Source organism: Lissotriton vulgaris, chromosome 5 (assembly GCF_964263255.1).
Source record: "Lissotriton vulgaris chromosome 5, aLisVul1.2, whole genome shotgun sequence".
Classification (NCBI taxonomy): Eukaryota; Metazoa; Chordata; class Amphibia; order Caudata; family Salamandridae; genus Lissotriton; species Lissotriton vulgaris.
This window is the reverse complement of record NC_141693.1, coordinates 1,228,546,453-1,228,569,693: the sequence shown is the minus strand read 5'-3', so window position 1 is coordinate 1,228,569,693 and position 23,241 is coordinate 1,228,546,453. Positions and strand designations below refer to the sequence as shown.

The 23,241-nt window shown below is 45.0% G+C and overlaps 1 protein-coding gene across 2 annotated transcripts in view; it reads right to left on the bottom strand.

The window, feature by feature from the left end:
• Positions 1–23,241, bottom strand: part of ACTR6 (actin related protein 6) — a 306,657-nt gene that overhangs the window by 242,371 nt on the left and 41,045 nt on the right. For both annotated transcript variants that reach the window (XM_086920320.1, XM_086920322.1), the window contains exon 3: positions 17,878–17,946. In XM_086920320.1, coding sequence (XP_086776446.1) covers positions 17,878–17,946 — 69 coding nt within the window. The remainder of the gene's footprint in view (positions 1–17,877; positions 17,947–23,241) is intronic.

The following is a 23,241-nucleotide window of genomic DNA, read 5'->3' as shown; positions in this document are numbered from 1 at the left end:
GAAAGTGAAACTAACTGCAGGAGGTTTGCAAGGGAGACAGGAGGTGGGCACAGCAAGCGCGTGTTCAAGCGCGCGACCTGATCAGATTCCAGCATGCTGCGTGTGCCCATCTCCTGTCTCCTGGGAAGCAGAGCCGGAGACTATAGGTCTCGCAGGCGAGACAGAACTTTCGCGCTGTAATCGCCAGGTGCGAGACCTAAACAGGGCCTGGCTACTCCTCAGCACCTTTTTCAGGACAAATAGAATATTCCACGCAAGGCCAGAAAGCAGCAAGTGTTGCTTTTATAAGATGCGAATGGCAGAAACCAACCAAAAAAAAATGGCTAGAGAGTGTACGTTGCCGGTGAAATACCGGCCAGGTGGCAATCCTAAAGCCATATAAATGGGGCATCAAATTAAAGGACAAAGAAAAAAATCAATAACATGAAAATAATTGGAGCAGGTGGGGGCTGCGTGCAGCCTTACTGGTAAGCATAAGTTCCTTAACATTTATATGCTGAATGGTTGCATCACTTCTCTCTGGCTCAGGTTCTGCTATCAGTTACTTTTGTGAGGGTGTTGCTTTTCTCGGTATGACGTGTTGTGTTTTATTCCTCATCACTTTGGTATGAAACTTCAGACCTTTTACTTTTCCTCTAGAAAAGCGGTTGGAAGTTTGGGGCCACAGACTCTAACTGCCTGTCAATAGCGACCTACAGATTCAATCAAAATGTTTTTTCTCTGTTTAATGGAACATTTGCAATTGCTTTGATACCGGAATCCAGGGGAGAGTTAGTGTGTCTAGGTTGCCTTTATTTATTAAAAGCAGGGTGGAGAAGGCAGAGACCAGCCACATAGATGATGAACGACTTACATAGAGTTCTGACAACCACGGCTCCGAAACTGCCTTTTTTTCCTGGTACTCGAAGTCCACACCTACGGTGCTGATGTCGCCCGTGTCTTGGGGAGTTCCAAGCGAGGACTGATGACTGTGATCGATCACTGGCGGAGTCTGTGCCATAAAATCTCTGGGAGTGGCCCGCCCGCTGAGAAGTATCATCCAAGTGGTACCTAGGCAACGATGGGACGGAGGCTGCACTGCCGGCCACGAAAGACACAGAGCGATTTGCCTAGAACCGGTGCAGCACCTGAACTAATCTGCTTGCGATGGTGCTGCTGCTGCAAACTGGATCCCAGGCAGTAAGCCGACCCTGTGAATTCTGACATGACCACACTGAGAACGCGAACGCTGCTCACAAGCGAACTCAGTACAGAGCATGCGTAATTTATTTTTTATTTTTTAAGTTTTATATAGCGCTAGCTTAAGCCGTAGGTATCAGAGCGCTTTACATGCACGCAACAGCAGAAGGTCATTACATTACATAGTAGGCCAGCAGTAAGGAAGCATACCAAAAAAAAAAAATGCAGCATGGGAACAATATGCAGTGCAGCGGAGGGGGAGAGAGCAATAAAAGAAATAGGTGAGAATGACATAGTCCGGTCACCCACTATCCTTGAATGTCCAGGGAGAGAGGAGACAATTCGGATATAGTAGTCTAGGTAAGTTGACGTTGGTCCTGAAAGTATTTGTTTAGGAGAAGGAGTTTCAGGTCCCTTTTGAAACAGGAAAAGGAGGGGTTGCATCTGAGGACTCCAGGGAGAGCGTTCCATATCCTGGGAGCGTTGCCAGAAAACGTTCAATATTGGGTGGTTTTTTTTTCATTTTCGGCGGAATAGGAAGGAGGGAGTTGAAGCTTCTCAGTGTTCTGGATTGACCTGCTCTTACCAGTTTGTTATTTAGGTAGTTGGGTGCAGGAGAGTGAAGGGTTTTGTGTGCGATGCAGGCCAGTTCATAAATACATCTCCCTTCCATGGGAAGCCAATTGAGGCAGTTGAAAGCTGGAGTGATGTGTTCAAATCTTTTAACTCAAGATACGAGTCGAGCATACATGTTCAGCACTGCCCTTAGAGGGGCTAGGTGAGCTTTAGGAGTCCGTGTAAGGATGGCGTTCCCGTAGTCGATTTTAGAGAGACCTAGGGATTGGACTACTGTCTTGAGGTCATCATGGGATAGAAAAGGTTTCAATTTCTTAAGGTGTTTTAGAGAGAAAAGAGTACTTTTTGCTTCGTTTTTGATGTTGGCCTCCATTGATAAGTTCTTATCAAGGGTGATGCCTAGAGACTTAACGGAGTCGGAAAGGGTAAGGGGGCAGTTTAGGGCAATCAAATTCTTGAGCCATTCTTGGATTGGGCGATGGTTACTTTTTGGGGAGAATAGGAGGAGTTCCGTTTTGTCTGAGTTGAGCTTTAAGTGGTTAACGTAGAACCAAGATTGGACCTCGGTTAGGGTGGTATTGAGGAGTTGGATGTCGCTGGGGGACTTGATCCTGAAATAGATTTGGGTGTCGACCGCATAAATGTGGTAATTCACTCCTGCTTTTTTCAATATGATTGTGAGGGGCTCCATGAAGAGATTGAAGAGGGACGGGGAGAGGATCGAGCCTTGCGAGACCCCAAGTGTGACTTTAGTAGGCTTTGAGAGACAGAAATAAATTTTAATTTGTTGAGAGCGGTGTTGAAGGAAGGAGGTGAACCATTTTAGTACTGTGCCATTTATGCCGGAACGTTTCGACAGGGTCTCCAGAAGGGCTGGATGGTTTACTGTGTTGAATGCTGCAGAAAGGTCAATAAGGATGAGTAGGCAGGCATCACCTTCGTCTAGGGCCTAGTGAATGTCGTCGGAGACGTTGAGCATAGCTGTTTCCATGCTACAGCCTTTTCTGAAACCAGATTGAAAGGCGTCGAGGAGGTTGAACTCATCAATGTGTTTATTAAGTTGGAGGAGAACACATTTCTCCAATGTTTTTGCAAGGAATGGGAGGTTAGAGATAGGTCTGAGGTTGTTAGGATCATTAGGGTCAGCCCCAGGATTCTTGAGAATGGATGTGATTTGTCCTAGTTGAAGGGAATCTGGGACACAGCCTGAGGTGAAAGAGGCGTTGATGATTTTTGTCCAGAAAGGAGAGATGGTGTGGTTGAGTTATTTTATATTTGAGGAAGGGAGGGGGTCCATAGTGTGGGAGGAAGGTTTTAGATTAGAAATTATATTGAAGACCTCGCTAACCGACATTAGCTCAAAGTCGGACCAATGCGCATTGTTTTTTAGCTGAAGGTAGGTTTGATTGTCCTTGTTAAGAGCTCTTTCCGAGTGGTCAAGGGAGGTTGAAGGGGGGCCGGTTAAGGGGGAAAGAGGGTTAGCAGTTTGTAAGAAGGATTGATCAATTTTAGAGACTTTATTAGTGAAGAAGGTGGCAATTTCTTCACATCGCTCATAGGTAGCTTCGATTTCTTAAGAGGGAGTGCAGTTAGTTTGGCTTTTAACACTGTTAAAGAGTTCTCTTGGTCTGTTTTTCGCCAGATCAAGTTGGCTGCGGAGAAAAGATGCCTTTTCATTCAAGATATGTTTTTTGTATGACAGCCGAGCAGATCGAAGATGTATTAGGTGCAAGGACGAGGGGTTTTGTCTCCAAGATCTTTCCGCTTGTCTGAGTTTACGACGTTCATCATTCAGCTCCACATTAAAGCAGGGTTTTGATTTGGTTCTCTTAAGTTGTTTGAGTTTGAGAGGAGCTATTTGGTCTAAAACCTCTGTCATTCTTGAGTTAAAGTGTGAAGTGAGGTCATAAGCCGTCCATGATGAGGGATGGAATTGAAGATGGGGAAGGACCTTGGCTTCATGTTCGGATAAAGGTATTACTTTGATGTTTCTGGTTAAGAGTTTAGGTTTGACAACACAAATAGGTTGGAGGCTGGCAAGTGTGTCAATCCTGAACAGAATGAGGAGGTGGTCGAAGAAGTCAATGGGGGAAATCTCTCTCAGGGAGATCAGATCGTTGTTGGTTATGATCGCATCTAGTGTAGCCCCTTTGATGTGAGTTGGATTATTGCAGAGTTGCTTGAGGTTATATATTTCCAGAAGATTGTTAAGGTTCAAGACAGTGGAGTCTTCTGGGTCGTTCCAGTAGATATTGAGGTCACCCAAGAACACGTCTTTAGTGTCTGTCAAGGAGAATCGTATTGTTAGGTCTGTTAGTTCTTCGGGTACGCTCTCCAGGAGGATGGTAGATGGTGTGGAATTTGATGGGTGGGGTTCCTTTGGTAGTGAGTTTGACGCCTAGGTATTCAAGCGAAAGGTATTCTGCAGGTTTGAGTTTGGTAATCTGTATTCCATCTCTATGAATGATGGCTAGTCCCCCCAGTTTTGATCGGCCTGTCTTGTCTGATGATGTTGTACCCTGGAGGGGTAAGAATGTCAAGAATGGGGGTGGATTGGGCATTGAGCCAGGATTCTGTGAGGAAGGCGATATCAATTTCTTCAGCGAGACGAGCATCAGCAATGTCTGTAGCGTGTTGTACTGCTGATCTGCAGTTTAGGAGCATGCAGGAAAGAGGACAGGGAGCTTCGATGGGGGGGGGGTGGGGGGGGGGGAGTTAGGTGGATAGAGGTGTCTTGAGCAGGGGGTCTAGGCGAGTGGACAGTATTTGCGATTCTGTTAGTGCCGATAATAACAGGGATGTGTAAAGGGGCTGACTTCTGATACAAGCGAGGTGAGAGTCGTAGAGCTCATCCAGTTTCGGAACCAATAAGGGTTGTCTATCCATGTTAGGACTGAAGGCCTGGCTCGGTGATGGGCTGGAGGGTTGAGGGCTGCTCTGTGGGGCCATGTGAGATGTATTGAGTGTAGTAGGGGCACAACACCTCGGGGGAGGGAGCACGGTGGCTTGTCTCTGTTAAGGAGGTCTTGTTGTAAGTAAAGGAAATCAGCAGCAAGGAAGTTATTTTTTGCTTCATTCTGTTCAATTGCTGTGCAATTGAGCTCAGAAAGTTTAAGGTGTTAGGCAGGGGTCGAGGATGACTTGGGTCTATGGAGGGAGATTGAGCAGGGGTCAGGGGTTGGATGGAGTCTCTGGGATTAGGAGAGGGGGGGAGGTAGTACGCGGGAGTCGGTAATGTAATGTTCCTATTCGAGGAGTTTGGTGGAGGAGAAATGGGACTGAAATCCAAGTGAAGAGGGAGACAAATTCTGGGACGGACTTCAGAGCTCCGGGCATTGCCAGAGAGATCGGCGGTGGAGGCAGGTTGTGAGTGTGACAGCGGAAGGGGAGTAAGAAGTGGTAGAAGGGGGGAGAGAGACAACTGGGTTGGAAATTACGTTAGACAGGGGGGAATTAACGGTCGGGGGAACACGGACAGTGTAGGAGGTAGGGGAAAGTTGCGAGGGAGGGTTGCGATTTCAGGGGTAGAGAGGGGAGCGTGTGAGAGATCCTTGGGATTAAGAGAGGGGAGAGGTTGGGCGCAGGGAGACGTGGAGTTCAGAGGAGGAGAAGTGGGACTAGTGTTGAGGTGAGGAGTAAGAGAAATTAAAGAAAGGCCATCGGAGTTCCGGGGAGAGTCGAAGGGGATAGAGTTGAAGGCAGGTTGTGTATGGGGGGTGTGACAGCGGGAGGGGATGGTGTAGTTGTAGAAGGGGGAGAGAGACCATTGGATTGGAAAGGACGTTCGACCATGGGGAAGTAGGGTTCATGGGAACAGGGTCTGTGTAGGTGGTATGGGAAGGTTGTGGGGGAGGGTTCAGATTCTCAGGGGTGGAGAGGAGTGGATTTCAGTCGCAGGAGGGCTGAGGTTAGAGACCAAGTTCTTAAGATTGGCCTTGAGGGGATTGTTGGTTGTGAGTTTGTTGCTCCTGGTGAGATCAGTAGATGTGTGAAAGGTGGGTGTTTGGCGACGGAGAGTAAGAATATGGGTAGTGTGATTGTAGTGAGTGATGGTGGAAGTCCATGAGTTGAGGAGAGGGTCTTCAGGGCAGGGAGATTGGATCAGTTCCACGATATTAGTGAGGGTAGTGGGGGATAGGGGAGAAAGGGATTGAAGGCTCAGTTGGGTTATTGAGGAGAGAAGAGTGGGGAAGTGGCGGTCAAAAGTGGTGAGGTGCGGGTCGGTGGCCTGTATGAGAACAGTTCCAGTTCTGTAGACTTGGCGACTTGAAGGTGAAGAGAAAAGTTGTTTTTCCATTGAGCTGGGCGGTTAGTGTAGAAAATTAAGTTTGTTTTCGTGCTGCCGCTGAGTGATGGTTATCTACAATGAGTGTTTCAGGGTGTTGTTTTAGAATGCTTTGCTTGAAGTTCTTTTTTGCATTACCGGTCATTTTGTTAGGGAGTTAGGTCAGTAACGCACAAGATTAGTGTTCCGGGTGGGGATAGATGGACGCATGATTGAATGGTAAGAAAGTCGAGACGTATCTAGAATCAAGCAGTAGGCTGGATGCACTCTTGAGGAGCTCCGAAGTTAGGGTGGAGGAGGGCACACTAGAGAATATAAAATTTACAAAGACTAGAGAGTAACAACATGCATAGTAGAGGGTCCGTGAAATGCACGCAAGTTGTGTCAAGTTAGAAATAGTAATTCAGAGGAGCATTTCAGAAGAAAGTTATAAATTCAATCTCTATGACGCACATTCCTTAGTGGGAGGACCGAATGAATAGACAATATCAATTACAAAGTCAATTATAAAATACAAAATAACAAATAGACACCAAGTGTTAAAGAACGTCTGCTTGAGTATTAAAAGGCCTGTGGAAAATACAATCTCTACGTCGCACATGCCTATATGTAACATAAGCTTGGAATGTCTGCTTGTGCATTAACCTCAGTAGGAGGACCGATTGAATGGACAACATCAATTTCAAAGTCATTTATAAAATACACTAAAATAAAATAAACAGTCACATTGTATCTTTAAAGTTTCTAAACGTGTTAAGGAATGCCTGCTTGAGCATTAAATGGTCTTTTGTGGTCTATGTAGCGGGGGTAAATTTCCGGCCGCTATTTTGTAATCAGGCAGATCCAGCTGTTTTCGTGTGACCTCGAAGGAGGACGTGGCCTCATCGATCACACAGCTATAAGGATTCTTTTCCACTATTCAATTTGGTGCAACGAGGGAGGCTCGGGTGATAAAAAGGAAAAAGGAAAACCACTCACCCTGGACTCACACGGGGGATGTGTTGTACGCCATCTTAGGGAGCAAGATGTGGTGGAGCGTCGCTATCTTATCCTCATCAGGACTCTGAGAGCACACAGCCAAGGTGATTTTCTTTGAATACCCCCCTTTAGGCTTAGAACCACCCAAGCGGATGTGGTTTGAGGAAAGGGAGACGGGGGTGCGTCACCATCTTGGTCGGGGACAACATGGGGCCGAGCGAAGGATGGGCTTGATCTTGGCCCACGGGCAGGAGAGTCTAAGGCATTAACGGTGATAAGGAAAGGTGGGGGAGTGCTGCAGGACTGCTCCGGAAGGCTCTTTAAGGACGCTGCCAGGCCGGAGGGGCTCGATGCGGCTCACGGGCCGGAGAGCCTTTGTAATTGCACTGCTGTTTGGAGCGATGGGGGAGTGCTGTAGGACCGCTTTTGGGGGCTCTTTAAGGAAACCGCCAGGCCGGAGGGGCTCGATCCAGCTCACGGGCCGAAGTCTCTTTGGAATTGTGCTGCGGGCAGGCTCTGCCGTTCACGGCGTCACACAGGCGGAGGGAGTGCTGCAAGACCGCTCCGGGGGGCTCTTTAAGGATGTCGCCAGGCCAAGGGGCTCGATCCGGCTCACTTGCCGGAGAGGCTTTGGAATTGTGCTGTGGGCAGGCTCCGTCGTTCACGGCGCCACAGGCGGAGGGGCTCGGACCCTTTAGGTTTAGAACCACCTAAGCGGACGTGGATTGAGGAAAGGGAGGCGGCGGCGGCGCGTCACCATCGAGGTCGGGGGCCACATGGGGCCGAGCGAAGGATGGGCTCGATCTTGGCCCACGGGCAGGAGAGTCTAAGGCATTAACGGTGGTTAGGAAAGGTGGGGGATTGCTGCAGGACTGCTCCAGAAGGCTCTTTAAGGACGCTGCCAGGCCGGAGGGGCTAAATGCTGCTCACGGGTCGGAGAGGCTTTGTAATTGCACTGTGGTTTGGAGCGATAGGGGAGTGCTGCAGGACCGCTCCAGGGGGGCTCGTTAAGGAAACTGCCAGGCCGGAGGGGCTCGATTTAGCTCACGGGCCGAAGAGGCTTTGGAATTGTGCTGTGGACCGCTCCGGGGGGCTCTTTAAGGATGTCGCCAAGCCGGAGGAGCTCAATCCGGCTCACGGGGCGGAGAGACTTTGTAATTGTACTGCGGTTGGAGCGATGGGGGAGTGCTGCAGGACCGCACCGGGGGGGGCTCGTTAAGGAAACAGCCAGGCCGGAGGGGCTCGATTTAGCTCACGGCCCGAAGAGGCTTTGGAATTGTGCTGCGTGCAGGCTCCGTCGTTCACGGTGTCACACAGGTGGAGGGAGTGCTGCAAGAACGCTCCGGGGGGCTCTTTAAGGATGCCGCCAGGCCAAGGGGCTCGATACGGCTCACGTGCCGGAGAGGCTTTGGAATTGTGCTGCGGGTTGGCTCCGTCGTTCTTGGCGCCACACAGGCGGAGGGAGTGCTGCAGTTCCGCTCCGTGGGGCTCTTTAAGGACGCCGCCAGGCCAGAGGGGCTCAATCCGGCTCACGTGACAGAGAGGGTTTGGAATTGTGCTGAGGGTAGGCTCCGTCATTCACGGTGCCACACAGGCGCAGGGGCTCAGACCCATGAATTAGAGGATTTTTTTTTTTTTTTTTTTAGAGACCGGTGAAATCCAGTTGTACTTGGCGTGTTTTATGCTCAAACAAAAGTACTGTCCGCACATATGTAACACACGCTAGTACCGGCTGCACTACTATTCAATATTTAAAACAGACCTTTCTGGATAGGTAATTAAAGAAGTAAGTTGCTTGTGAACCCTTTATATCAAAGTATGGTAATTTTAAGGAGAAAGAGACACCTGCTGGCTAGGAAGCGGTTGCATCTATTTCTGATCAAGCGTGGACATCTCTCTGGGATGTAGTCCTCTGTCCCTTTCAACAGAGCAAAGTGCAGTGGTTGGTCCTTCTTTTCTGTTTGGAGATGTGCCTAGATCATAGTCCTATGACTCTTTCACTGCATTCGTGCGAGCAATAAGCAGTGGATTGGTCCTTCTTTTCGGTTAAGTGAAGAGCCTTGGATTGTAGTCCTAAGTCTCCTCCTCCGTAATGGTGAGAGGTCAGTAGTCTTTCCTCAGTTTAATTGTAATGTCTGCCATTTTGAGGGAGGGAAACGGAGGATGCTTTCAGAGCGCGCATCCAAAATGGGGACCCTGCATTGCCGAACTGGTGCTCAGCAGCGCGTGACCAACGCGCACACCAAGTCCATTTTAAAATGGCAATCAGCCTTCCACTAGCTCCTCTGCAGCCAATCGGTGCAGCCTTATGCCGATGTGCAGTTAGATGTGCGGTTAGATTGCGAAGCTCGCCCCAACTACGCAGCAGATATGTAATAAGTAAGTCTCCGGTGGAACCCTTGGTGCAGACACGCACAGCTGCTCGTGGGACTCGATAGCAAAGCGGCAATAGGGAGGTCGCTCTCGAAAATGGGAGGCCTCTCCTCAGCAGGGTCGGCACTGAAAAATGGAATTGCGGGCAGTATGCAAACCCACAACAGGGTCGAGGCAGCGAGAACTAGCCAGGGGCCCGGCCAGAGCCAAATGTTGCACACATTCTCCATAGACTCGGCTCCGGGTCACTGAGTTTACTCGCCATTCCCCGTTGGCAGCAGGCGTGGGGGCCCAGGGCAGCGAGTGCCCGGCAACAGGGGGACTCACCAGGCCCCTGCTCATGGACGATCAGCGAAACGGAAACCAGCAGCCCAAAGTCGTGGACGATTCCCAACCCTCTGATGCCGTCAGCCGGTCAAGAAGCAGCGCTCGGTGGGGACTCCATGTCGTCGTCAGTCGGAACGTTGAGGCGAGGTATCAGACGGTTCCATGTAAGGTGAGAGGGTCTGTGAAACACTGGTCGCTTGTTTTAAACATGGCGATCCCTTTCGATCTTGATCTTCAAAGCAGCGTGGCAGGCAGTGTTAAGACCAAGGAGTTCAGACCAGGCTGGGAGCGGCAAGTTCAATCCAGGGTGGGAGCTCTGGCAGGGAGCTCCTACTTGGCGGCCATCTTCCTTCGAGTGTCCTATCGCCGAAGTCACCATTACATCTTTTATGTTGCCTCCTATTGCTTTTTACTGAACGCTACATCTGGTGCCTAACGCTAAAGGATTTTAAGGGAATAATATTTCCTTGCTGTCAAGAAGAAAAGCAAACTTGAATAAAATGTATTTACCGGCAAACAATACAGCCAATAAACAAGTAACCAAGCAAAACAAACCAGTGGTGCAAACGTACCACAGAGGAGCAGGGCCAGGAATCTTAAGTAGTGGTGCGCGTGCACCACAGAGGAGCGGGGCGAGGGAATGCGGCAGCGAGGCGAACGCGTGCTGCTGCGCGTGCTGGCCACCGGTGGGAATGGCCGGAGCAAAGGCAGGACATGCGCCCGCTTTTGCCCAATTGCGTGCCGTTTAAAAAAAAAAAGCACACAAAAGCCAATGGAAGACTGGGAAAGCAAACCCACACGCTCGCTTTCTAAAGCCCGTACAAGAGGTCTTGCGCTGCACCAGCAGCCGCGAGACATAAAAAAGGGGTGTTCTTGACAGTCATGAACCAACCATTCCTTACATAAAGGTGTTAACTTAGTGAAGGATACCTACAGATGGAAAGCCTGGTTATTAACCCTTTCGATGCTGATGACGAGCTCAGCTCGTCATCACCCACGGGTGGCGTGTGCTGATGACGAGCTGAGCTCGTCATGTATCGCGGTAATTAAAAAAATGCCGCACAGCGCAAAAATCGCCGCAGCAGCGATGCGGTTAATAGCCTTGTATTTATGTTTCCCAAGGGTGCAGACGCCAAAGAGATGGAGTGGGAGTGTGGAAGCGGACTAAAGACCCCAATACCTGCAAGGAGGGACAGTCTGATTTTGTTGTTATACATCAGATTGACTGCGTTTCAATTGGAAGAAATATAATAAATTCAAGTAACATAATAAACAGTGGGCCCTATATCTATTGTCTTGTCACAGACACATGGAACTATTTTCAAAGCTTGCACTGGTGCCCGATATTTTTTATAGTCTAAACAATGACTAGACTGCCTCAATGGAAGATACAGATGGTTTCTGCTGAACACTGATAATACAGTGGTAATAAGGTTCGGTTCTAGAACTAGGCTTTAATAAATGAAATCATTAGGTGGTACTACTGCATATATTCAACCAAAAGTCACCCTAAGGCTCAGATGGAAAAACATTTGGTTCAGCTGCACTCAACCTGGGGTCTGCAAGCCTACTTGCGGGTCCACAATTGTTAAGAAATGTTAATTTGAGCTGATTAACAAAGTATATATACATAAAAAAGCAAGATTGAATATTTTAAACCGCTCTGTAAATGTAAAGGGATTTGAAATTGCTGAATGAAGATTTAATTCGTTCATTAGCTTGATTTATTAGAGCAGCCCAAGTAGACTAGGAAGGAATCTAGTAATTGAAGCAGTGGTAGGCACTGACAAAAATAAATCTTGAATTCGAAGCAAAAAAGACAAAGTGATATGCTAGAGTCTAGCATTTCACTTAATCTTTTAGGAATAAAACTACGTTTTGGGGACATGGCTTAAAGGCCAACATGGGGGCTGCTTGATCCCAGAGCTCTTGATGGAGCTCCGCCTAATCCTACGTAATCCTCTCGCTGGTGCATGAATATCTTTCCATTGAACTACTCCCAGTACAGTGGTCCTGCTTAGCGCCTATTGATGTTGTCATGTGTCCTCTTGAAGGCCACGTTCACGACTCGGGCCGATCGGACCTCTTCCATCGAAAATGTAGCTGGGCCCCTGGGGTGACTGGGCCTGGTTGGGCGGACCTGCTGCAGTTTCCTGGCCTACTGGAGGCCTGAGTTACAGGTTGGGGGTGCGCACTGCTTCTAGTCGACTGTTGACTTTGGGCTACCATGGACCTGTGGTGGCCCTGAACTTGGAGATTAGAGTGAGTTGAGGGTCCTAGAGGCTGGTACACTGTGGGTTTAGGCTCCCCTTGGGGCTTCCTGCTGTGGGCACTGGTGACAGGTGGCTGCTGCAATGCTTCGGGAGGACACCGCCCTGTCTTCAGTGAGAGTCATTCCTGCAATGAGCCTTATGGGGCACGCTTGGGGATGAGGGGCCTTACAAATAAGATCAGCCTGATCGCAGTTTTCGGAGTGGGTCACAGGCTACCTCAGCCTCCATCCCTTATGCAAGTACAGGACCCCCGGACTTCTGAGTGGTCTGGTTGGATGTCATCGGTATGCTGGATAAGTTAAAGCAAAGAACCGTTCTCAAGATGGCCATGATGTATGAGGCGGATATTTTACTACTCAAGGCGATGCACCTCATTGGAAACAAAAATGCCCAGCTTGCCAGGTTATAGACTGACTTCACATTCTGGTCCCCTTTGCCCGATCTCTTATTGGCAGAGGCTCCATCATTCAACTGGTATCCCTACCACATCTCTTGTATCAGCTGCAACGCTATCTGCATGGGATTCCCTGGGAGTTTTTTAACTGCATTAAGACAATGATACAGATTTTTTTCTGGGGAGGCCGTATGCCAAGAATACATGGCTAGAGAGTCGCTATTAGGACGGGAACGCCCCTTCCTAATAGCGAGTCGTAAAAAACACTATTTTGAGAGTCACAATTTTTTGCGACTCGCAAAATACTGTTTGCACAGGACCATGTAGGCTTTTGCATGAGCAAACGGGTTGCAAACCAGTTTGCGCATGCAAAAACTGGTCATACATCTGGCCCTAGATCCCGGTATGTTTTTGGAGCAGCCGATCTATGAATCTTGGGGCTGTCTACACAAGTAGGTTAAGTTATGGTCTGACTGGCAACAATAAAGAGGCATTTATCCTACAAAGAAGGGGACTCATGTAAAATGTACAAAATAGGGGGTGAATGATGTCTGTGTTAAGTTGGAGGATTTCCTTACCACATTAGCATATTCTTCTCATGCTTGTTACAACTGTTCTGGTTGCCCTTCTCTTTTGTATGGGGTGGAGAAGGGTTATGGCACAAAGGATAGTCATGTTTTGGTCTTTCTAAAACTCTAATAGCATTGTTTCATAAAAAAGAAACAAAAATGACATTTTGAAAAATTCCAACAATCCCATAAAAAATTTGCATTATATATTTTATTATTTGTGAATTAAATATTTCAGAAATTGTGTATTTGTTCGATATGTATTTGCTTCTGCATTTTGTACATTGTTTTGTGTCGTAGAAATTGCTTGGGGCGGAGTTCCCATAGTGATGTTGTGGGTGTTCGCAGTGGTCTTAAGGTTAAGAACCACTAGACTAGTGGTCTATTTGGAGAAAAACCTTTAAATGAGTGATGGTCAACAGAGCCACCATTAAAATCTGGTTTTAAATTACCCTGCCTTAGGTTATGCAGATTTGTAGAGAGCACTATCACCCGTGAGAGTATCCGGACACTGAGCAGGTGAGATTCTAGTCTTGAAAAGATTAACTTGATCTCTTTATCATTGTCATCCTATTGATAGATGTGTTAGAAATTGTTTGGTTGAACTAGTCTACAGCAATGCATAACATGTTGCAATACCCAAAAGTAATGTATACCAGATACAGGAAAGACATTTCAGAGCCTACGAAGGTTAGCACACTGGGATCTGGGTATAAAATATTTCAAATTAAACATCTGGTCCCAATTTCTATGCTTAGTTGGAATATAACTCCCAAATATCCACCTATCACCCCTACCAACACAGTTCCAATTTCCAGTATCTAGGGATTGCTTTAATATAGTACGCTATACAAATGCTCTTATTTACATGTTGTTCATGTAACTATGAGTAGATATATGTTAAAGCATTCTAGCTTCATTTCTCACTTCAAAATCCTATACCATTCCCTCTTTGATTAACACATTCTCACTAAACCTAAAGTGTGACCATAACATAATTCCTGCTCAAATCCTCAAAAGATGAGAACGATTCAAGTCTGTGGTGGAAACCTTAGAAATACATGGCAGGACAATGAGGCCCTATTATTTACAGCATGTACACAGTACAACTGTGACAAGTATAATAAATAGGTTATCTGTCCCGGATGCGTCCATATGATCCTTTGCTCCAGCCTCCCAACCTCATGGCTGCCCCTCTATTGAGACCTACCCCTGTAGGAGAGAGATTTGTCTCTTATATCCTGCTTTTCTCTGCGCTCAGTCCCCCTTTTCTCTTTCCTCCTGCATGCTGTAAAATAAGCTTGGAGCGATTTTCCAAAAAGGGTGTGTCACATGATCTGTTGCTTCTCATGGGCACCAAGAAGAAATGCCTCATGTACCTAAAACAGGAGGAAGGGAGGAGCCCCTCTACCAGGACCTGGGAGGTTGAGAGGTGACAGACGGGTTTCGAAAGAGGTGCTTTCACTCAGTTGTTATGTAATGTTATACAGATTTGTAGAGCGTACTATCACCCAGGAGGGTATCCTAGCACTGAGCAGGGTGGAGTTTAAGCAAACCTGGTGCCTAGTGGGGCTACTCAAAACGCCATTCTTCAGTTTGCTGCGGAATTCAAGAAGTGAGGAAGCAAGTTGTGCAATCATAAAGGTATGCTAGGTCAGTATTATGTATCTGTTTGTGGGTGAAGAATTTGAAATGTGCTTGTTTGTAAATAGTAAGCCTCGAAGTGTGGTGTGATGCGAGTGTGGCGTGTTAGGTCGAGAGTGATTCTAGCCGTTAAGGTTCTGAATGGTTTGCAGTTTTCTGGTGAGTTTTTAGTGGATCCCGCATGTTGGGTGTTCTCGTACTCCAGCTTGCTTGCAGCAAAGACACACATGACAGTTTTCCAGGTGCGTTGACTTGGGCTGTCACATGTTGAGTTTGCGGTTGATGACGATCACGAGGTTCTCTGCATGTGTGGTGGGGTAGGTTCTGGTCCTACCTATGTCGAAGATCATGATTTAAGTCTCATTTGAATTCAGCTTCAGACAGTTGATCTTCATCTAGTGGGCGATTTCAGTCATGAAGGCATTCACCCTGATCCAGGGACTGGACTTCTTGTACCCTATACCTATAGAGAGTGGGGTTTGCCCCACCAAGGCAATACCTATGCAACATTTAGGCCAAATATTAAAAAAAGCGCACCACTATGCCAAAGCTACAAGAACAAATTATTTATTTCATGAGATTTGGTACCTTAAATTTCACAATGATCCACTTACTTTGTTGCACAATGACTATTTCATTAACACAGGTATTTACAGGTTATTTGACAAAATTACGATATTTTATGGAACCATTATTCACAAATATTATTAAACAATGATCAACAGAATCCCGTACATGTCAATCTAAAACCAATAAAGCATTTGACCCTCTTTAAACCAGTTCAAAAGTCCAGTTCACCAAGTACTTTAGAAGTAAACATCCCAAATAACATAACTATGCTTTTCCATGCATTCCACTTCCCTTTTTGGAAAAAACACCAGCTTTACATGATTAAGATCATCCTTACTGAATGGCTCTATCACAGAGTCTGGCTCTTACTCACTGATAATGTAAAACTACATAAACAATGACCAACGATTCTCTGAGATGGTTGGGCTTTTTTAGAAGCAGTTATTGTACCAATTGTCACCAATATGCAGAAGTAGATTATTTTATGAAGTTATCTTTTTAAAGAAGATATAAAATTGTAAAATGACCTGATAAATATCCAATAATATGCCGACATAACATTGCAATGAAATTGACATTGAAATGTATGTACTATGGCGTAAATATGTAACAGAGGTCAGGTAACAGACTCCTCCAAGCTCTCAGTGGCCACCCAAACGCAGTGAAATAGAGCATCCCCTATGGGGAGCTACTGAGAGCGAGAAGGAACTGCAGCGACACTGAGAAGTACCAACAAGAAGAGAAAGTCATGCTCTCCCGATTCAAAGCTAGAGGGTGCCTGGAGTGGGTACTCAACAGGGCAGTGTCCAAAATGACAGCCATTACTAGAGAGAGTACACTTAAACCAAAGGAAGGGAAAGACTAACGAATCCCCAGAAACCAGAGTAATTCTCACGTAAAACAGAGAGTCACATAAGGTACAAAAATACTGACAGAAGACTGGAATATTCTCAAAAGTGACACCATAATAGGGCCCAACATTGGAGACAAACCTAAGATCACATACCGAAGGGGGCGCAGTTTGAGGGACATACTGATGCATGCTGACATTACAGAGCCCGAGATTTGAGTATACACAACCTTAAGGGGTTCTACCCCGGTGGCCACTGTAAGGCATGCCGCACCCGTCACATGGTGAAGGAATTCAGTACACCAAACTAAAGTGGGAATAAAACCGTATCTCAATTTCTTACATGCAGTACTGCTTACGCTATCTACGTTTTGGAGTGTCCATGCAGAAAGAGACACATAGGGAGCACAACTCACATGGTCAAGAAAAGGGTCCTCAAACATCTGAGGGCTATAACCAACAAAGACCCTCCCTAACCGGTAGCACGGCATTTTGCAGACTACCACTTGTCCAACAGCTCCCTATTACGATACTTTGCCATAGAACATGTACAGATAGGCCCGAGAGGAGGTAACAGAGAGCTGAAACTGAGAAAAAAAGAATCAAAGTGGATTCTAGATCTCGAGTACCCGAAGGGGCACAATCAAGATGAAGAATTAGCAACAAATTTAATTGAGAAATGATTATGTGTTCGTTCTTCACTGATACGTTCCTTCATGATGCTTAAATAACTGTTTTACATTGTGTACAGATGTACTAAATATGTATATACATTTCAATTTTAACCTTTAATTTTATTGTTCTTCTTTCACAGGAGGAAAGGAAGGGGCCCACTGAATTTCCACAGGCACATCACGGGCCACCTACCCTCTTCTTCCCCTTGTCTGGGAGTGCACCACGGACGGATAGATAAGAACTTTTACTTAATCTGGTATTTTCACTTTTTCACATTGTTTATTTGGTACTAGTGGACTAGGAATTTTGCACTAGTATCGCCTCACTTCATAATGCACAACTTCGGTCAGGGACAAGAAAGAAGTTTAGATGGATGGCCAGTCCTAGGCAGAGTCACTGTCTATATGAATGTAGTTTGCATCACTGTACATAGAGAGCACGCAACCTCTACTGCCTTGGAGGTACCCACGTGTATAGCTGAAATGCAACCCTATGCCCTTAACGGTTTTTGCCACTTGGCGCTAGTATTGTGCAGAACACGCTGAATTGTTTTCAGACTTTCCCCTTTTTTATGAGCACTCATCTCATCACGAGCACTTGCCACTTGGGGCTAGTAGGGAAGAACGCATATTATCAACAGCGTTACCCATGGTCAGTAAGCATGCACCAAGACTCCCTCACATAGGAAGCATGACCACCTGGATCAGAGCGCCGGCTCGGACAGAGATAAGGGACACGGACATAAATTTAAGGTCCAGTCTGGAGACGCGCTAATCCAAATAAGACTGTATTTGTATTTGAAATAACAGTTGGCTCTACGGGATATAGGAACAGATCCTTTTTACTTTTCTCTTTCCTCCTTCCTCCTACCCTTTGGAACGTATAATGACTACGACATTATGAATATTAATAATGTACAAGACTTTAGGAATTTATATTGTTTTTTACTTTTCGTTCCTTTGGAATATGCAAATTGAATTACATTATGTATAGTAAAAATATGTTAGCGAGCCAAGCACTCCTTGTCTTTTTTTAACAGAAGGGAGAGAAATGATCTAAGCAGGTCAATATCAGATTTGGTCACAGACAGGAAACGCATTGCACATATATGGTGTGGACGTCACGGTTTATCACATTTATTATTATAAAAAGCCTAAAGTCTTGTTCAAAAACATGAGAATTACCTGGTACATCTCTCGTCCGAAGAGGTAATCCCAAACCTTCCTCTGTACATCCCAATTCACCAAATAACCCTAGTGAATTAAGAAAAACATTGAAATGATGTATTTCCCATTTTAAAACACAACTATAAACCATGTTTTCAAGTGTTTATATGAATGTACTTGCCTACAACGTTGAATTTAGGAGGTCGCATTTTTAACACAGGGCGTAATTTCAGGGTACATGCATCAGCATCGCAAAGCAACCACAACAAATTCTAAGCCTTACATGCCTCCAAGGAAGGTATTGGACGGTGGCAGACAATGTTCAAAACAATCAAATGAAACCGGTGAATGCTTCTTAATGATACAGCAGGTTGATCCCAGAGGCTAAAAAGGCATATACTTCTCACATGATCAACTGCTTCTCCTTTGAAACTGACAAGACACAGAATGTGCAGCCAACTCTCTTTTAGTAACAAACAGGAGTAGACTGTGATGCAGATTTGTTTTCAAAGGTATACAGATCCATAGGTTCTAGAGCAGATGTCCACCATCTGATAAAGGAAAAAGCAAGTTTCAGCCCAAAAGTTTTTAGCATTAACAGAGTATGTAGACTGAAATTATGTGATTTCTTAAACTAAGACTTGGTGCATCCCATTCCCATCCGAGTTATCGGTCAGAAGACTGAAGCAGTCTTGGACAACATGTGGTACATAAATACCCCACATTTACAAAACTCACATCTCTCTCAAGTAATGTTGCCTGATCTTGACTGGTCTTTTCATTTGTTCTCGTCTTCCATCTCATCAGTTTCCTTCCACGTTCCGCATTGCTGCTGCCACTTTTCCTTGCCCTTTCATTCATACATTTGCCCACTTCTAAAACAGGTTAGGGCATCAAAGAAGCCTAAAGGGAGCATAATCACAACACAAGCAACCACTATAACACATCTGTATACACCATTTAGTGGGAGGGCATTTCCACTCACAATATGGTACACTTTATTCATTTAGGCTCATGTTTTGTAGTATTCTTTCAGTTGAACCACCATGGGGACAAAAAACCACATTAGTACAAAATTCTGAATTCTGCTAGGGGTCATTAGTGTAGATTGCTCAAGTTTTCCAAATTAAATAATAATTTAAATAAAAAAATAATGAAGATAAGAAGAAAGAAAATAGCAATTGGTAACAATATCTTCATCTGTAATTGGTGCTCCCGTGGTCAATTTACAAAAGTAAAGTTACATTCATCAGACCCTTCTGTTTGCAGGGATATATTGTGTTTGTTGGTTGTCTAAAAACATTATAGGAATAGTGGGTGTTTGTGCACCTCTGAATTGGAAGTTCACCGTACCATCATGTTATTCAGAGGGTAATTTGCAAAATGTTACCATTCATGCATGCTGGCTCACAATTTGAAGTCAATAATGGTGACAAATGTAATTAATAATTAATTAACATTATACTATTCTGTGTTACCGCACTTCAAATATATAATCACTACCCCACTTGTGTGGCTGGGCCCAATGCCAGCGACACAAAACGCCCCATAACACAAGGTAGAGATATTAACATTTCTCGCCACAAAATGCCCTGTATTATCAATGAGGTAGCTCGGATGTTTGGACGCAGTGCTCAGCTGCCTTACTCGTAAACCTACCAGACCCAGATATTTTTTAAAGTTAGACACAGAGGGTTGTCCAGGATGGTGTGCCTTGCAGGGATTCTATGACATGTCCTTATGCACAATGCCCTGTGAATCTCAAAGTTTGCCAAAAACAATGGCAATTCCTCACTTTTTCTGTGACAGAAACTTCTGAAATCTGTAGGAGATTCACACAATTCCTTCCACCCAGAGTTCCCACACTACTGTTGACAAAATAAACTACCACACTGGTGTCGCTCTACACAAAAGCCACTTCCTCTCATGTGTCATGCAAATGGAAATGCTCTGCGCCATGGTGGGTGGGGGGCTTTTCATGGGAGGGGAACAACACAAAGCCTGGGCAGGCTGTCCCAACCCTTTCTTTTATTTAACAATTTTTTTCCTCGGTCCTAGTGGCTTTCGGGCCACCCCTTTTGAGGGTAGGGGGTAGATTCAGTTGTAAACTCACCCAGTCGGCCACGTTGGGGGGTGAGGGGAGCAGGAGAGGCAGGGACTGTTGGGCCCTCTGTCCGCCCCTCAGTGAAGCAGAAAGACTGTAGTGCCTGGGGTGGAATTGTAGCGCAGGCCCATGCAGTTAGGGGGCCGCCCACCCCAATAATGGGTCCCTGGTGTTTGGCAGAGTGGATACCTGCTTAGGGGGAATCGAATAGCCAGCTCTATCCCCCAAGCCAGGGTTTGCTAGGGAGAGACAGCAGTGGAAAGTGGACATTGTCTTCTCTCCAGTGCTGCCTCTCCTGTATTGATTGGTGCTCGGGGGAAGAGTTATTCGCATTGACACGGATCAATAGTGAAATCAGACAGCACCATTTGCGTGGTCTGCTTTTACTTTCGCTAACTACGAAGTCAGCATGCCCTGCGCACCGGCGTTACAGCAAACAACAACAAATAAAGTCATCAAATTCAGAACGAGAGGGAAGACTTTGATTATGAAATAGAGAATGCTTCTGATTTTTCAAACTCAAGCATTATCGTTTTCAATGCAGAGGACGATCCATTGGAGCCCTTCGCACCACCGAAGTAGTGCAAAGGGCGCCAACGGGTCGTCCTCAACACTAAAAAGCATAGGGATCACCCCTTTGGCCTCCTAATAAATTGTCTAGTTAATGTCACTGTAGGGTTAATAAATGAAAGGCAACATAACATGAAAATTGATTGTCAATGGTGGCTGATCACCTAGAGCCAAAGGCAGAGACGTGACTAGGCTAGGAATCTCATTGGTAAAATATTATAGAATACAAAAAAGAGAACCTGCCTGAATTTCAATATTTATATAAGAGCTTACCAATCTGCTACTCACACAAAACAAATATTTAGGGAACTTCACAGTATTTTATCAAAATTACCTTGATATCAAGATCAATGTTGAATGATATGGCTTTCTCTCACATTGCCTTATAACAAGGGTGAGTTTGGGGTACTGGATTTTGAGTGTCTTTACCCGGCGACGCAAGCCAATAACAGGGCTACGAAATTTGCATTTACAAAGATCTTACCATGCCAGTGTCTATATATCTAGACTATTTAGTTCTTCAGAATAGGAGGGCAATTGCAAGTATGATAATAGAAAGGCTATGGAAAGGGTTGGAAAACATGCTGGGCTAGAAACTACCATTGTCCCTACTTTTATCGCTTGTGGGAATCCATGTATTGCATGTATGATTATAACTGACACTCAGTATAAACTGTGGCGTCTGACGTTTTCTTTTCTATTTCCTATGGAATAATTCATCTAATTGAAAGAGGACAATGCAATACGCAAAATGTCATACTATATTGCTTTCTACATCATAAACCCAAAAAAGTATTCACTAATTTTGATCAAAGTGCTGAAGCTCTTAGGATCTGCAGTCGCAATGGTGTTGGAAGACTGATGTTGGGAGCATATTCAGTACCTGGGAAGGCAGTTGATGTTGACAACTGCACATCCAGAGGAAGATAAGAACAGGGAGATCACAGATTTACTATTGTTAATTATGTGTTGCCAACCAACAGCTGTATCTCTATGCTTTGAACATAAACTTACATAATTAAAGTATGTTAAATAGGCGTAGGACGCTGTTCAGCGTGCGCACAGACATTTCACCAGGTACTTTAAATACTTGTATGTAAATAACAAGGACCCCCTGTTCAAATACTGAATGCGTAATACAGGGAAATAGACAGTGGTTGGTGCAACGTCTTTATGCAATTTCTAATACTGGGCAATATTTTATCGGTTTGTTTAACAGCGCGGCTATATATTTTCCAACGGCTGTGAGGAGCATACTGAGATGGTAATTGAAGCTCCCACATGTTGATACAATTGCCCGCTCTTTCCTTAGGGTAAGCGAACATATGTTACACGTTAATGCAACAAAATAGGTACTGTTTATTTCATCCTATCATGTCCAACATGGAAAATAATTATATGTTTTTCCACGGAATCTTTCTTAACAGTGTGGCTATCTTTTCCAACGGCTGTGAGGAGCCTGTACATATCGTAATTGGAGCTCCCACAGGTTGATGTAACTGTCGGCCCCTCATCTTATTGGGGTAAGCGTACATGCAGTCATGTTGGTTTAACGTCGAGCTTGGCAATTAAGGAGAATATTTAAAAACTGAAGTCCTCTGAGTTACATGATCATTTTGTTTTCACGTGAAGCATAAAAACACACGCTCGCTCTATAACAAGTATTAAGGTACTGTCCTCTATCAGGTGTACTGGCTTCTATTATGTAAAGTGCATGACAAGGTTCGGTAAACATATTAAAACAAACCCACAATGTTAAGTAAAAACAACCACATTTGGAACTTGATTTTCTCGTTATGGGTTGCCAGAGAAGAATTGATAACTTGATTAAACAAGGATATAAGAATAAGCATAGGCCTTTTATGACAAGCCTCTTTTTGGCAAACCTTAGCTATAGGTTAATACTTGATCTTCTAATTAATAGTTGGCAAGACCATCTTACCTATATGGGATAACGATGTTCCACCATAAGTCAAAAGAGAGCTCAATATAACTCTATTTAATCATGTTGCCTTACCATAGGTCGAATCAGAATGAAAAATCAAGAGGTCTATTTAGGGTTTTAGACCAGTATAATATGTGTTTTACATCTCTTTCAGCTTAAACAGTAAGCCAGGTGAAGTGTAATTCCAACGAGAATAAAAGTGTTGATATATCTACAAGAAAGGATTAGAGAACACTCATCCCGTGTTTCTCCTAGGTAAGACTTTAACTATAGTCTATAGATCCATGCACGTTATATCATCAAAATAATTAGGAATATTCTGATGGGTATAGTCACCACTTTGGATTTTCCATAGGATTCCAACTTCTCTGAATCCCCTATACTATCAACAGAACTAGAAATACTCTGATGGGTATAGTCACCACATTAGATTTTCCATAGGAATCCAACTTCCCTGAATCTCCTATCCTTGATTCCTATTGTCCAAACACATAGTCACTGCTTAAATGTAAAATCTTTATTGTAAATATTATGTAGCTATATGGTTCAGCTGCATTCTATAGGGAGTTTTTGTTATGTAAGCACAGTTTAAATATGTACAATGATTTGTATGTTGGGAGTCATTTGATGTCCCTTTCATGTTTTTAATTTCTTCTGCATATGTCTTACAGATTGATTGTGGCTCCTGATGAAGGCGTTCTGTTAACGCGCGTCGATGTTATGCATTTTTCGCCACTGTTTTATTATGTATAAATTGGTGTAA